This window comes from Haemaphysalis longicornis, unplaced genomic scaffold (genome assembly GCF_048455015.1).
Source record: "Haemaphysalis longicornis isolate Haplotype H1 unplaced genomic scaffold, Haemaphysalis longicornis Haplotype H1 scaffold_6, whole genome shotgun sequence".
Classification (NCBI taxonomy): domain Eukaryota; kingdom Metazoa; phylum Arthropoda; class Arachnida; order Ixodida; family Ixodidae; genus Haemaphysalis; species Haemaphysalis longicornis.
The window spans coordinates 101,866,117-101,878,282 of NW_027526407.1; the positions used below are offsets into that span (position 1 = coordinate 101,866,117).

The 12,166-nt window shown below is 43.7% G+C and overlaps 1 protein-coding gene across 1 annotated transcript in view; it reads right to left on the reverse strand.

The window, feature by feature from the left end:
- Window positions 1–1,962, reverse strand: part of LOC144143172 (uncharacterized) — a 28,979-nt gene extending 27,017 nt beyond the window's left edge. The window contains exon 1 of the mRNA XM_077674971.1: window positions 1,354–1,962. Within this exon, the coding sequence (XP_077531097.1) occupies window positions 1,354–1,944 (591 nt within the window). The 5' untranslated portion in view covers window positions 1,945–1,962. The remainder of the gene's footprint in view (window positions 1–1,353) is intronic.
- Between the last annotated feature and the right edge of the window lie 10,204 nt (window positions 1,963–12,166).

Below are 12,166 nucleotides of genomic sequence, written 5' to 3' on the forward strand. Positions count from 1 at the left end.
TACGCAATACCATAAATTAGTGCTTTTGTGCTCATGACACCGTAAATAATTTTAATGCAATGGTAATCGACACACATTTCTACAAAAACTGGTTGTGCAAATAAATACGTAAAAGCAAAAATATACAATTACGTATAATTATACGCCTAAGACAACTATGCTGGGGCAATATAGAACGTTAAGACTCTAACATTATGCTGCCGCTGTATTAGTTATTGTAACCAGACGCATTCTGGCTTCAATATGTTGTGCCTACATTTCCCTTTGGGAGAATTCTTGTGACCATTCATAAACAACTCAAAAAGCACAGAAAATAGTCCGAAAAAATGCTGAAATCAGTTCTACTTAATAAAAGTGAATTAGGTGTAAGCTTCTCGCATCAGGGAACAAACTCGAGCAGACGATAACACAGTTCAAATAAAAAAATAGAAATGGACTTCAGATGAGTATGTAGTAAGGCGAAACGGCAACCGTTGGCCCACCAGGGTAACGGCGTAAGTACGAAGACACGGGTACAGAATAAGGGGAAGGCCAATATCTCGATGGAGGGAAGAAATATTAAAATCAGGGGCACAGAATGGACCTGAGCAGGGGAGGACAGGGGTGGTCGGAGGTCAATGGGAGAGGCTTTCATCTGACAGTAGAACTCCTTAGTCTAATCAAGATCATGGTCATGATAAATACCCTTAGGGGGTTCACATACTTATCTACTTTATATCCGAAACAGTAAGATTGGAGCTGGAATTTCTTGCGTGTACCATTTTACCAAATTAATTCGTCAAGCTCTTTTTGCGGTATTCGATAATTAATCACACAATTGCCTTTTTGTTTGCATACATATTTCTTCATAATATTCGAATGCATAGGTCCTATACGGTTCGTTACAAACAACGGTTTTCTCGAAGTTTTTACTAAACCGATAAAAGAGAGTGTATTTTGTACTGTGAGCATACAAATCGTCCTGTGGAAACCCCGATTCACTTACTGTTATAAACTAGCAAAAAGAATACTGCAGCGTACAGACTTTCTTAGCCCTAGGTTGATAAAGCTGTCGTTTTGTATTCCGCTTTGAGAAAATGAGTAACACGTTAGAAGGTTGGAAAAGCAGCAACATCAGTGTTCAAGTTGATTTCAGATAAAGTGTATAAAGATCAAAATTTCTTACATCAAAAACCTAAATGGTTCTCACAATTTTTCAATGAAAGTGTTATTATTTTTCATTCTGTATGCAATTAGTACCCTTTATAGGTCAGTAAATAACGTTCCGCTGTCATTAAGATCATCGCTGCAAGTTTATACAGAAGGGCAATTTGCAGTTTATGGTGGACACAAAACAATTGGTTTTTTACAAACCTCCGAAAATCGGCTCCACTTTTCTCTTTTAGCCAGCGCCCTCCAGACGTCCGGAGTTGCGTACCATGCTGAATAAAAGAGAAGACACTCTCCTCCAGGCTTCAATAAAAATGAAACATTTTTCCAAGCCATGGCCTGTTCTTTAACTCGATTGAGGCTGTTGAAGCAGTAAATACGGTGGAATGTTCCGAATTCTTGCAAAAAGTTTGAAATATCGCCCGCAATATCCAGTTGCTCGTAAATAATCTTTGGATGGGCGCTATGTTTTCTGGCGTAAGACACCATGTTAGCGCAAATGTCGACTCCCACAATCCTTCGTATGTTCTTGGGGCAGCTCGGCAACAGGAGTTCTTTGGTCACGCGGCCGCAACCGCAACCGACATCGAGGAACTGCTGCTGTTCGTATGGTGTTCTTTCTCGAACTGAGTGACTGTTCCCCATGAAATCGCTTTCGAATGTGGTGTTGTAAAATTGAAGCGTGGGAGAAATGTCTTTGAAACACACATCAACCACACTGTTTGCGTAGGCTTCGGCATCATACGCTGGTTGCTCCCTCTGGGGTTTCTTCGCAGTACGGCTGACTCCGTTCATCGCGAGGATTGAAGTGGCTTTGTCGTAACAAGGTTCAGGTAACGAGAATAACCAAGGCACCTGAAAAATATTTGAAAGAGAAAATTAGCCCTCGTGGCCACGTGATGGGTACGAGCGTTATATATATATATATATATATATATAAAGAAGGCATAGGGAAAAGGGGAGTGGTTAGACTTTTTTTGTACCGTTATTGACGTTACATTATTTTTTGATATACGTGAGAAAGAAAGAAAGAAAAAAAAAACACGCGCCCAGAGTGGGGACCGAGCCCACGCCTTTCGATTAGATCTCGAATGCCTTACCAATTCGGCTATCTGGGCGACTGTGTTCTGCTTCACTTTCTGGGGTATTTATATTTACTACAACTGTATCTGACGCTTGAGGGTGGTAGCCAGCGCCACTCAGACTACACGGGGAGAAGGGGACCTTCTTTTTCAACCCCCGGGGCGTGACGCGAACGTCTACAGCCTTTCATGAGCGGTTAACTGGCGGGAAACCCTCTTATGCTACCTTGGCATCAAGGCTGCCAGAACCGAGGCCCTCGCTAAGCTTTCGCACGGTAATAGGCTATGGAAATGAGGGTCTCGTTAGGAAATACAGAAAGAAATGCCGGCAGTCTACAACGCCAAAGAAGGCATAGGGGAGTGGTTAGAATTTTTTTTGCCGTTATTGACGTTACATTATTTTTTTAATTACGTGAGAAATAAAGAAAGAAAGAAAAACACGCGCCCAGAGGGGGGACCGAACCCACGCCTTTCGATTAGATCTCGAATGCCTTACCAATTCGGCTATCTGGGCGACTGTGTTCTGCTTCACTTTCTGGGGTATTTATATTTACTACAACTGTATCTGACGCTTGAGGGTGGTAGCCAGCGCCACTCAGAGTACACGGGGAGAAGGGGACCCTCTTTTTCAACCCCCGGGGTGTGACGCAAACGTCTACAGCCTTTCATGAGCGGTTAACTGGCGGGAAACCCTCTTATGCTACCTTGGCATCAAGGCTGCCAGAACCGAGGCCCTCGCTAAGCTTTCGCACGATAATAGGGTATGGAAATGATGGACAGGACAATAACCGCGCCGGCATGGACCACCACTAATGACGACAAGGAAGAAGATGGGTGCGGTGCGCGGTGAGCCCAGGCTCAGAATGGCTGCCTGAAATAGTCGTGTAAATATATCGCTTCATCGCCTGACGGTTCGTGTCATCTGTCGCCATGTTACATTTGTTTAAAGTGCGGGGTACGTCATCCCCATCCTGACCCCGGAATCGCATCGCATATGCGTGGACATAGCCGCCAAGGACAACGAAGCCGCGCCGGGCCGCCCCAGCCCAGTCGAGACCATACCAAGACGATGTCCTCCGCCCCGTATCCCCAGCCCTCAAGCCCCGAACGAAGGCCAGCAGAGACGAGCCGACCCAGACACGCCGACGATGTGTTCCCCCGCCCTTCCGTCCGACGTGGCTCGAGGACCTTTCGTGCTTCGCCGTGGTTGAAGCCGTTGCTGTTGCTGGGCCAGGCATCATCAACGCCGTCATCCTCATCCGTGGCTGCAAGTGATTATAACTGCATTTTTATCTCATCCGCATTCAATCGCCAATTTCACTCGGCGTGGACAGGGACGATCGTCATCGATCGGGGAGGTGATGTCACTGGACGGGACAATACCCGCGCCGGCATGGCCCACCACTAATGACGACAAGGAAGAAGATGGGTGTGGTACGCCACGAGCCCGGGCTCAGAATGGCTGCCTGTAAATAGTCGTGTAAATACATCGCTGTCATCTGTCACCACGTTACAATACATATATATATATATCTATATATATATATATATATATATATATATATCGAATCAGAAATGTGAAATCAGGGGCTTGAGGGGCTAAGTGAATTAATGTAGAGTAACGGTTGGCAGTCAAGAAAACCTTGGAAAGCAAAGAAGCAAAGGGGAGAATGCGTTACATCATAGAATGCACTGAAGAATGTTTTGAGTGAGAAAGAAAGTGGTGAAAAAATGCCCGCCGGGTGGGATCCGAACACACGACCTCCAGAATACCGGTCTGATGCTATAGCCACTACACTATGGACGGGGCTGTTTCCCCACCACTTTATGGGGTATTTATGTAAGGTATATTTAGTTTCCTGCACTTGGGGGTGGTAGCTGGCGCCAGTTCGAATATATATATATATATGTATATATATATATATATATATATATATATATATATATATATATATATATATATATATATATATATATATATATATATATATATATATATATACCGGTATTCTGGAGGTCGTGGGTTCGGATCCCACCCGGCGGGCATTTTTTCACCACTTTCTTTTCGACTCAAAAAATTCTCCATCTCTTTCTATGACCCACCACAACCTCCCCTTTGCTTTCCGAGGTTTTCTTGACTGCCAACCCTTATTTTCTATATATATATATATATATATATATATATACATATATATATATATATATATATATATATATATATTGTTGCGTCCCGATAGACGCAGGCAAAATCGCCTGTACGGTGTTGCACCGATTTATTAGGGGCAGGGCGCCTAAAATGGGAAGGCGAGAGAGCACGTCAAGTCTCAGCAAAAATGGCTGACCGAGAGAGGCGCGCGGGGGGCCCGGGCCACGCGTTTGTGTCGTCGTCTTCGTACTAGATGGCTATCCTAGAAACACGGCACGTATCCATCACTTGGAGATTGTACCAAGTGCAATGACCCTTACATACCTTAAACAGGGGATTGCCCTGCTTAACACACAATCCACGCGACAATATATATATACATATATTATTAGGGGCGCACTTCTGAAAGCCATATATATATATATACACGTTTATAAATAAAAGTAGGGACTTGGGTACTCTGCCTGATAAGCGCACAAATGAACAATCACAATCTAGTTGAAATATTTATAACGACGTATCGGCGGCCTGGATTGCTTTCGCGATATTATTATGGTGTTTTGCGCTGTAGAAAATGGAAAATATGATTCGCAAATTGTTCGCGTTTTTGTCCGCTACACACCTACACAGCATAGCGCGATAATTTATTGATATGTAGGCTAGTTAAGTATTACTTCAAGTGAAAAACGAAATCTAGTGGAGATACCATGCTCGCGAGCCTGCCGAATTGCGGGCATGCTTCGTTGCTGTAGGAATTCATCATCTGCACGAGAAAGGTGCTGAGAAAGTTATTAGTTTAGCAAGAATCGCAGCGCCAGCACAGAGTTCTCCGAAACGTTATAACCTGCTTGAAATGGCGGTGAAGACGAAGTGGTTTGGCCGCCGTATTGCACCAACAAGTGGTGTGCCCATAATAATTGTAACGCATGTATTATCTCGCCATTCTTTGGTACTCGGCAAGTTGTTCCAGAACGAGGCTGACGTACACACTGCCCAAGCTGACGATATGTCAATAATTTATACAATAGATTCCTTGAATTAAACAAAAACATTAAGGACGCCGAACATTTAAGCCTGACATTAACTAAGATTTTTTTAAATTTTAGCTTGTAACACTATAGCGCTCTGTTGTTATGTGCTTCCTCCTAATGTACCCCATGCTTGATTGGTATTGCAGTCACGGTCTGATATATATGGCCCTGAAATGTTAGCCTTGTATGTTCTGTTACAATTGATGTTTTCTGTCTCCTACCGTTTTTTATAGCGATTATATATCAATTTTATACCAATTATCAGCCCCCCTACTATAATTCCCAACGGCTGAGCGGGATATTTAACAAAGGCTATATATATAGGGGTTGAGTATACTCTCCGCATTTCTCTATACAGTGATTCAACACATGAATATGGTCTACTGTTGAAGAGCCTTTACGAAACCTCGCTTGTTCGTTTGGTTGACTTAAATCTCAGGTGTCAGAAATTCTGTTAGCGATTAAATTAGTAAATACGTTGTAGACAACCTACAGTAAGCCGATCGGCCGGAAATTTAGGACCTTCATGACACCTTACTTATGTATTGTGATGACGTTCGCGTTCTTCCAAGAATATGGTACACTAGCAGTCATTAGCCATTGGGTATACAGGTTTCCCAGACAATATGCCCGCCATACTTCAAGAGGCCTGCTGTAATAAGATACTCATAAGTGCATTGCCCCTTGAGTTTCTTTTAAAGCCTCGTTTACTTCTTCTGTCATTGCTGCTATGATGTCTATCTTCTGTGAAGTACTTCTTTGTTGTGTATTATCATGCATATCACCACTACTGTACAGGTCTCTTTAGAACTCCTCGGTTAATATAACTATGCTATCCCTATTTGTAAGACATGGCCTTAGTCTTTAGGTGCATACATTTGATTTTTCCCCATGCCTAGACGCATCTCCACTGTTATCACTATAACTCCGTTCATTACGACATGCTGAATGCTCTTCATAATATGCTGCCGTATGTCATCTGTGTTACGATTTTTGATTAACTTCGAAAGCTCATCTAGTTCTCTTCTATCAGCTGGGGTGGAGCTTTTCATGCTTTCCTGTTTTCTAAAAAAATATGTCTTCTCCTGGGAAAGTTTACCAGTATCTTTCCTAGCGATCATACCTCAGATTTGTACTGCCCACTCCATGATAATGCGTGAAAGATTGCCGCTCGCTTCCTGTGTCGTAAACTCTGCTACCCCGGTTAGCGCTCAATATCAATTTTGCAGCCCGGTCCTGAATTCTTCAACGTCCCGTTTTGCTGTGAGATCATTGATCGCCATATTTTATACTAGATTGTTGCAGTTCCACCTCACATCTATCCTGATTCGAGATCATACCATCAGATGGCCACTACACCTTACCCTTCGAGGCACTTCCACATCCTACACAACGTCCGGGTTATCGCAAAGTACGAAGTTTATTTCAATTTTTATGCACCCTATTCGGGCTCCTCCCCATCCACTTCCGGCTTTCCGGTTTGCGGAAGAAGGTATTCATGATGCGTAGAATATTTGGTTCTCCGAACACTAGCAGTAGGGCCCCTATGTTATTTCCACAACCTACACCTTAGGTCCCAACTGCCTTTTCTCCAGCCTGCTTCTTCCCTATTTTAGCGTTGACGTTTCCCAAAACTACGGTATACTGTGTTTTTGCTTTAGCCATTGCTGATTCCCAATCTTCATTGAGGCGTTCAACTAGTTCGTCGTCGGGGTGGATGTGGGCGCGTAACCCTGTACCACTTTCAGTTTGTACCTATTATTGGGCCTAATTACAAGACCTGCTACTTTTTCGTTAATGCTATAGTATTCCTCTATGTTGCCAGCTATGCATTTATTAAATAAAAATCCCACTCCCAGTTTTGTTTTGTTTCCTAGACCACCGTACCATAGAACCTTCCAATTTTTCAGCACTGTGAAGGCTTCCACTGTCCTCCCAATCTCACTCAGCCATATTACATCGAATGTATTGCCCTCCAATTCCTCTAACGACACCTCTAGAGTCTCCTGTTTAGATAAAGTCCTCGTGTTGAACGTTGCCTGGTTCAGAATTTATTGGCGCCATGTCGGGGCACAGGGATTCTTAGCACAGTCTGCCGCCTCACAAGTCTGACCGCCGCCGTGGTCAGTTGCTTCCCAGCCGCTTGGGACTCATGCCCGAAGGTTAATTGGTGTATTCATTGGGAGGTTGGGGTCATTACTACCCCAGGGTGGCCAATCCTACTCTGGTGAGGAAGTGCGTTACCGGAGTTGTCACCCTGATAAGGCCGCACCCGGAGCCTATATTCCCGTGAGAATTTTGCGGCACCCTAGTTCGAACCATCCTCTGTCTGCATTGACGAAATATGTATTATAATTAGGTAAGCAACAAAAATCAAGTTATTGCACCTATTTGTTTCCACCTGTCTGCATGACCTCAATGAAAATGTTGTTTTGTCGAACATCTAAAGCACGAAGTTTTTCAAAACCTGTTGGCTTACCTTTGATCACGCTGTATATGTCTTACAAGATAACCACGCAGTACAAAACGCAGTACAGAAATAAACGCATACCGAAATAAACATTACTATTACCTTACACTGACATTGTATGTCACCCTTTGTCATCTACGAAGGTACACCTGTCATTTAGTTTCGCAATACCAGAATAACGATATAATTTGTATTCACTGCTTACTTCTGATGTAAGGGGTCGAGTACTCTTTCTTCAATTTTGTTCTCTTCACTACCATTTTTATTCCCTTTGAACTTTTTTTGAACCAGAAGACCCAAGCAAACTCCCTGGCGCATAGAGTGTGGCAACTTCGCTGCAAACGTTCTTCTTATCACGAAGGCTATTAAGCAAGAACTAATCAGTAGCAATAACTCCCCATCTGTATTCACGGCAGGATGAAGGCTTCTCGCTAATACTTCCAATAACTTCTCCCCAGAACTAAGCTAGTACAATCTCTCCCACAAGTTTTGTAAGTTCGGCGCTAGATCAGGTCTTTTGCCATAGTATAATCTGTCCCACAAATTTTGTACGTTCATCTCTACATCGAGTCCTTTGCCGTTCCCTATTTTGTTTACGCCTCTTTATTCGCACTATGGTAAACTAATCGTTCACTTGCCCATAATTTGCCACACTTTCGTACCAAACCCTACTTTTGCTAAATCTGAACTTCAATATTTGGTATAGACAATTTTCTCTTTTCACTATGCTATTTTTAAACTCAGTGTGCAATCCCCAACAAGTGTCACCTATAGCTCGTTTGGCAGACAAAAGATTTCTTTATTGTCCGCAGTAAAATTTGGAAGTTTTATATATTGCATAAATACACACTTATCGGTTTGGAAGTTTTATACCTTACAAAACTAACACACTTATCGGTTGGTTCCGTGGACGTTTTCACGGCAGAGGTAGCTCATTGTCGGAAATTTTAGTCTACATACTTATGGCGCCTAACCACCAACTTCAAAAGTCCAAACAACAAAGGAAATACTTATATTTGCACAATAGCAGAACGCTTGAGAGCACTCGCGAGATAGCGGAGGGCTACAGAATATTTTCCAACAAGTTCATATAAACGCTTAAAAAAGGCAGACGGCATTCTAGTGCCATGCAGACCAAAATTGGTAAGCAAAATAAGCGCCTTGAGGCTACAAATATTTCATCACGTGATGCAACGAAGCCTAACTCACCAATCTTGAATAGATCCAGGCGAAGCAAGGAGGGCTATATGCCAGAGTCTCAAATTTATATAGGGGCGGGCTCAAAGACCGAGCTATTCGTGGCTCGAACAGTATAATAAACTGCTGCGCAAGATATATCAACTTACAAAAACCAAAATGTCCTTGGTTGCATAGCTGGCATGGTACCGTAAAACAGATTGAAGCTGATATCTAAACACTATGACAGCGGTTGATGTGTGATCCTATAGTCGACATGCAAGCCGTTTAAGGTGCAAGTAGCCCGTTAAAAAAAACAAATTTTACTTCAACCATTGCCCTACACATGTCTTTAGGGAAAAATAACTGCTGCTTCTACTAGGGTGAATTTCTGATGGCCCAGCAGGGTACGGCAAAAGTGTTGTCTCCAATTGACTGACAGCATAGAAAAAGAACATATCAAAAAGCGTGAAATCGCAAAGCATCCCTGCTCACAATAAAAAGTTCAAACGGTTGGTTTGATGCCTGGTTATTAGACGAAATACTGAAAAAAGAGACCACTTTCCTTTGACAAAATTTTGCGCCTTTTTCTATTTACGCTTAAGGTCAGAGGATAGTTGCTCCGAAAACGCCTAGGGGAATTATTTACTGCAAATAACTCTGTAGGTCATAGGGTTTGATTTTATTCTGACTGTTCCTCACAGTCCTGCTTACCCTGTCAAGTAGAGGCCTCATGCCTGTTGTGATGGTTGGCTTTGATTGTGTTCTCCATATGGACAGTACCTATTAAACCCGTTGCATTATTATCGCTGTGACAAATGCGACGGAAGACATTTTGCATTTTGTTACTCTACTGCGGTTCAACTCTTTACTAGCGAAAGCACTTAAACAGCTGTGGAGAGATATTTTGGAGGGTAGGATGGCGGTGGGGCACGCATTGGTCCCCAAAATATTTTAATAAATGTAAAACTGCATATCTTCCCAAAATATAAAAAAAATCAATGTCAAAATATTAAAAAAATCAATGTCGCGCGATGGCTTCCTAAGAAGAATCCGACCTTTTTTGTTGGAAGGCGGAATAGGCAGGCCAATCTTAAGGGGCTTTTCGTGAAGCATTTTCCTCCAAAAGTCGAATTTGGACTTGTAGATAAACTGTCTGAAAAATTTATAGAACACCTTAAAACAAACTGAGGTTTACAAATATATATACGTTGTAAAACCTACTAGCCTGCACTTTTTTTTAGGATACCAATGGTGTTAGTTGGGTAAACAGTATTGATGCGATATTTCCGAATGCCCTTACAAACTCGAAAACATAGTAGAAACTACAGCCCATGAATATAAGCTTTACCCGCCGCGGTGGCTCAGTGGCTAAGGCGTTGCGCTGCTGAGCACGAGGTCGCGGGTTCGATTCGCGGCCGCGGCGGCCGCTTTTCTGATGGAGGCGAAAGGCAAAAATGCCCGTGTGTTCGAGATTTCGGCGCATGTTAAAGATCCCCAGGTGGTCAAATTAATTCCGGAGCCCTCCACTACGGCGCGCCTCATCGCCTGCGTTGCGTCGGCGCGTTAAACCTAACAATCAATCGAATATCAGCTTTAAGAAATACGTGTTACCGCAATATGTGTAATCGCAATTATGACAATTCCTTATTTTTGTATGTACCATAGTGCCTGTAGTCGCACCCGCCACGATGGGTCAATGGCTAAGGCATTGAGATGCTGAGCACGAGGACACTGGTTCGAATGCCGCCGCGGCGGCCGGTTTTCTGATGGAGGCGAAAAGCAAAAAAATTACGCCCACCTCCCCTCGCGGGAACCCTGGTGTGAGGTGACACTGAGGGGGGTTCAAAGCGCAAGCGGAGAGAAACCGTCGACCAAAAGGCCGCCGAAGAGCGGCACACCGGTTATATGCCCAGCGCCCGAAGGAGAGGAGACCGCGGAGAGAGAGAGTGCCGCGGCTATGACGCAACACAATCCAACACAATCAACTTTAATCCAATCCAATCCAAGCCAAGCCAAGCCAAGCCAAGCCAAGCCAAGCCAATCCAATCCAATCCATTGCCCCTCGCGAGAGAGTGTTCGCTATCGGAGAGGAGAGGGGGAGAGTGGCTGCGGACAACAACAGAGGACGCACGCGGACAATAACAACGGACGCACGCAGGAAGGACAGGGCCGCCGACAAGAGATGCTCTCAGCGTCGCATCTAAAACTGCCCGTGTGCACGAGCTTTCGCGCACCCCAAACTGCCCCAGCGGGTCAAAACTAATCCGGAGAACTCCCCTACGGCGCGCCTCTTCACCTGTGTTGCGTCGGCACGTTTAACCTAACAATCAATCAATCGCGTGTAGTGGCAGCCCTGACGACAACAAACACCTCTGTAGATACATGTCCAAGTTCCCAAAATCACATCTGTGCCCTGCACTGAACATATATAAAATATCCCTACTGGTGTAGAGAAGAGAATCTACATAAGCTTTGCTGTGAATTTGAATAATACCCCGTAACAATGTTTTTTGAATCTTCGTAGGAACTACATAAACGAAGCGCGTATAAGCTTGTATTAGGGCAATTGTATATAACTACATCAGTGAAACGTACGTGATGGCTAGTGCCAAATCATTCCAAGCCAAAACTAGCTAATTAGCATAGCTGACAGTACTTAGTACCAGAAATGTAACAGACGTAGTAACTCACATTTTAAGGTCACTTTGCTCCACCTAGGCAATGTCCACAAAAGAGCGCCTAATTCTCTGTGATTGGTTACATTCCTTTATACGTCCACACAATGGGGCATCCCCTTCTCCGTCAGCATGGTGTTTTGATAATCCCCTTCAAGAACAAGAGAAAAATAAAACAAAAACAATGGAAAACTGAAAAGAAGAAAAACCATGCACGCCGAATGTAATAAAAACAGGCATACGCAGCAACAAGTGTCCATGGAACCTTCATCCTCTACATTATTAACCGAGAGCTAGCAGGCTCCCGGCAAGTTGCGGAATTATGCTGATATCTTACAGCAGCGGCAACACTTTTGCCCTACAATGCAAGTGGCCATCGCGAGAGAGACAAATGGCACACCACTGGCCGATTCCTAACGAGGCTAACTTGGTTT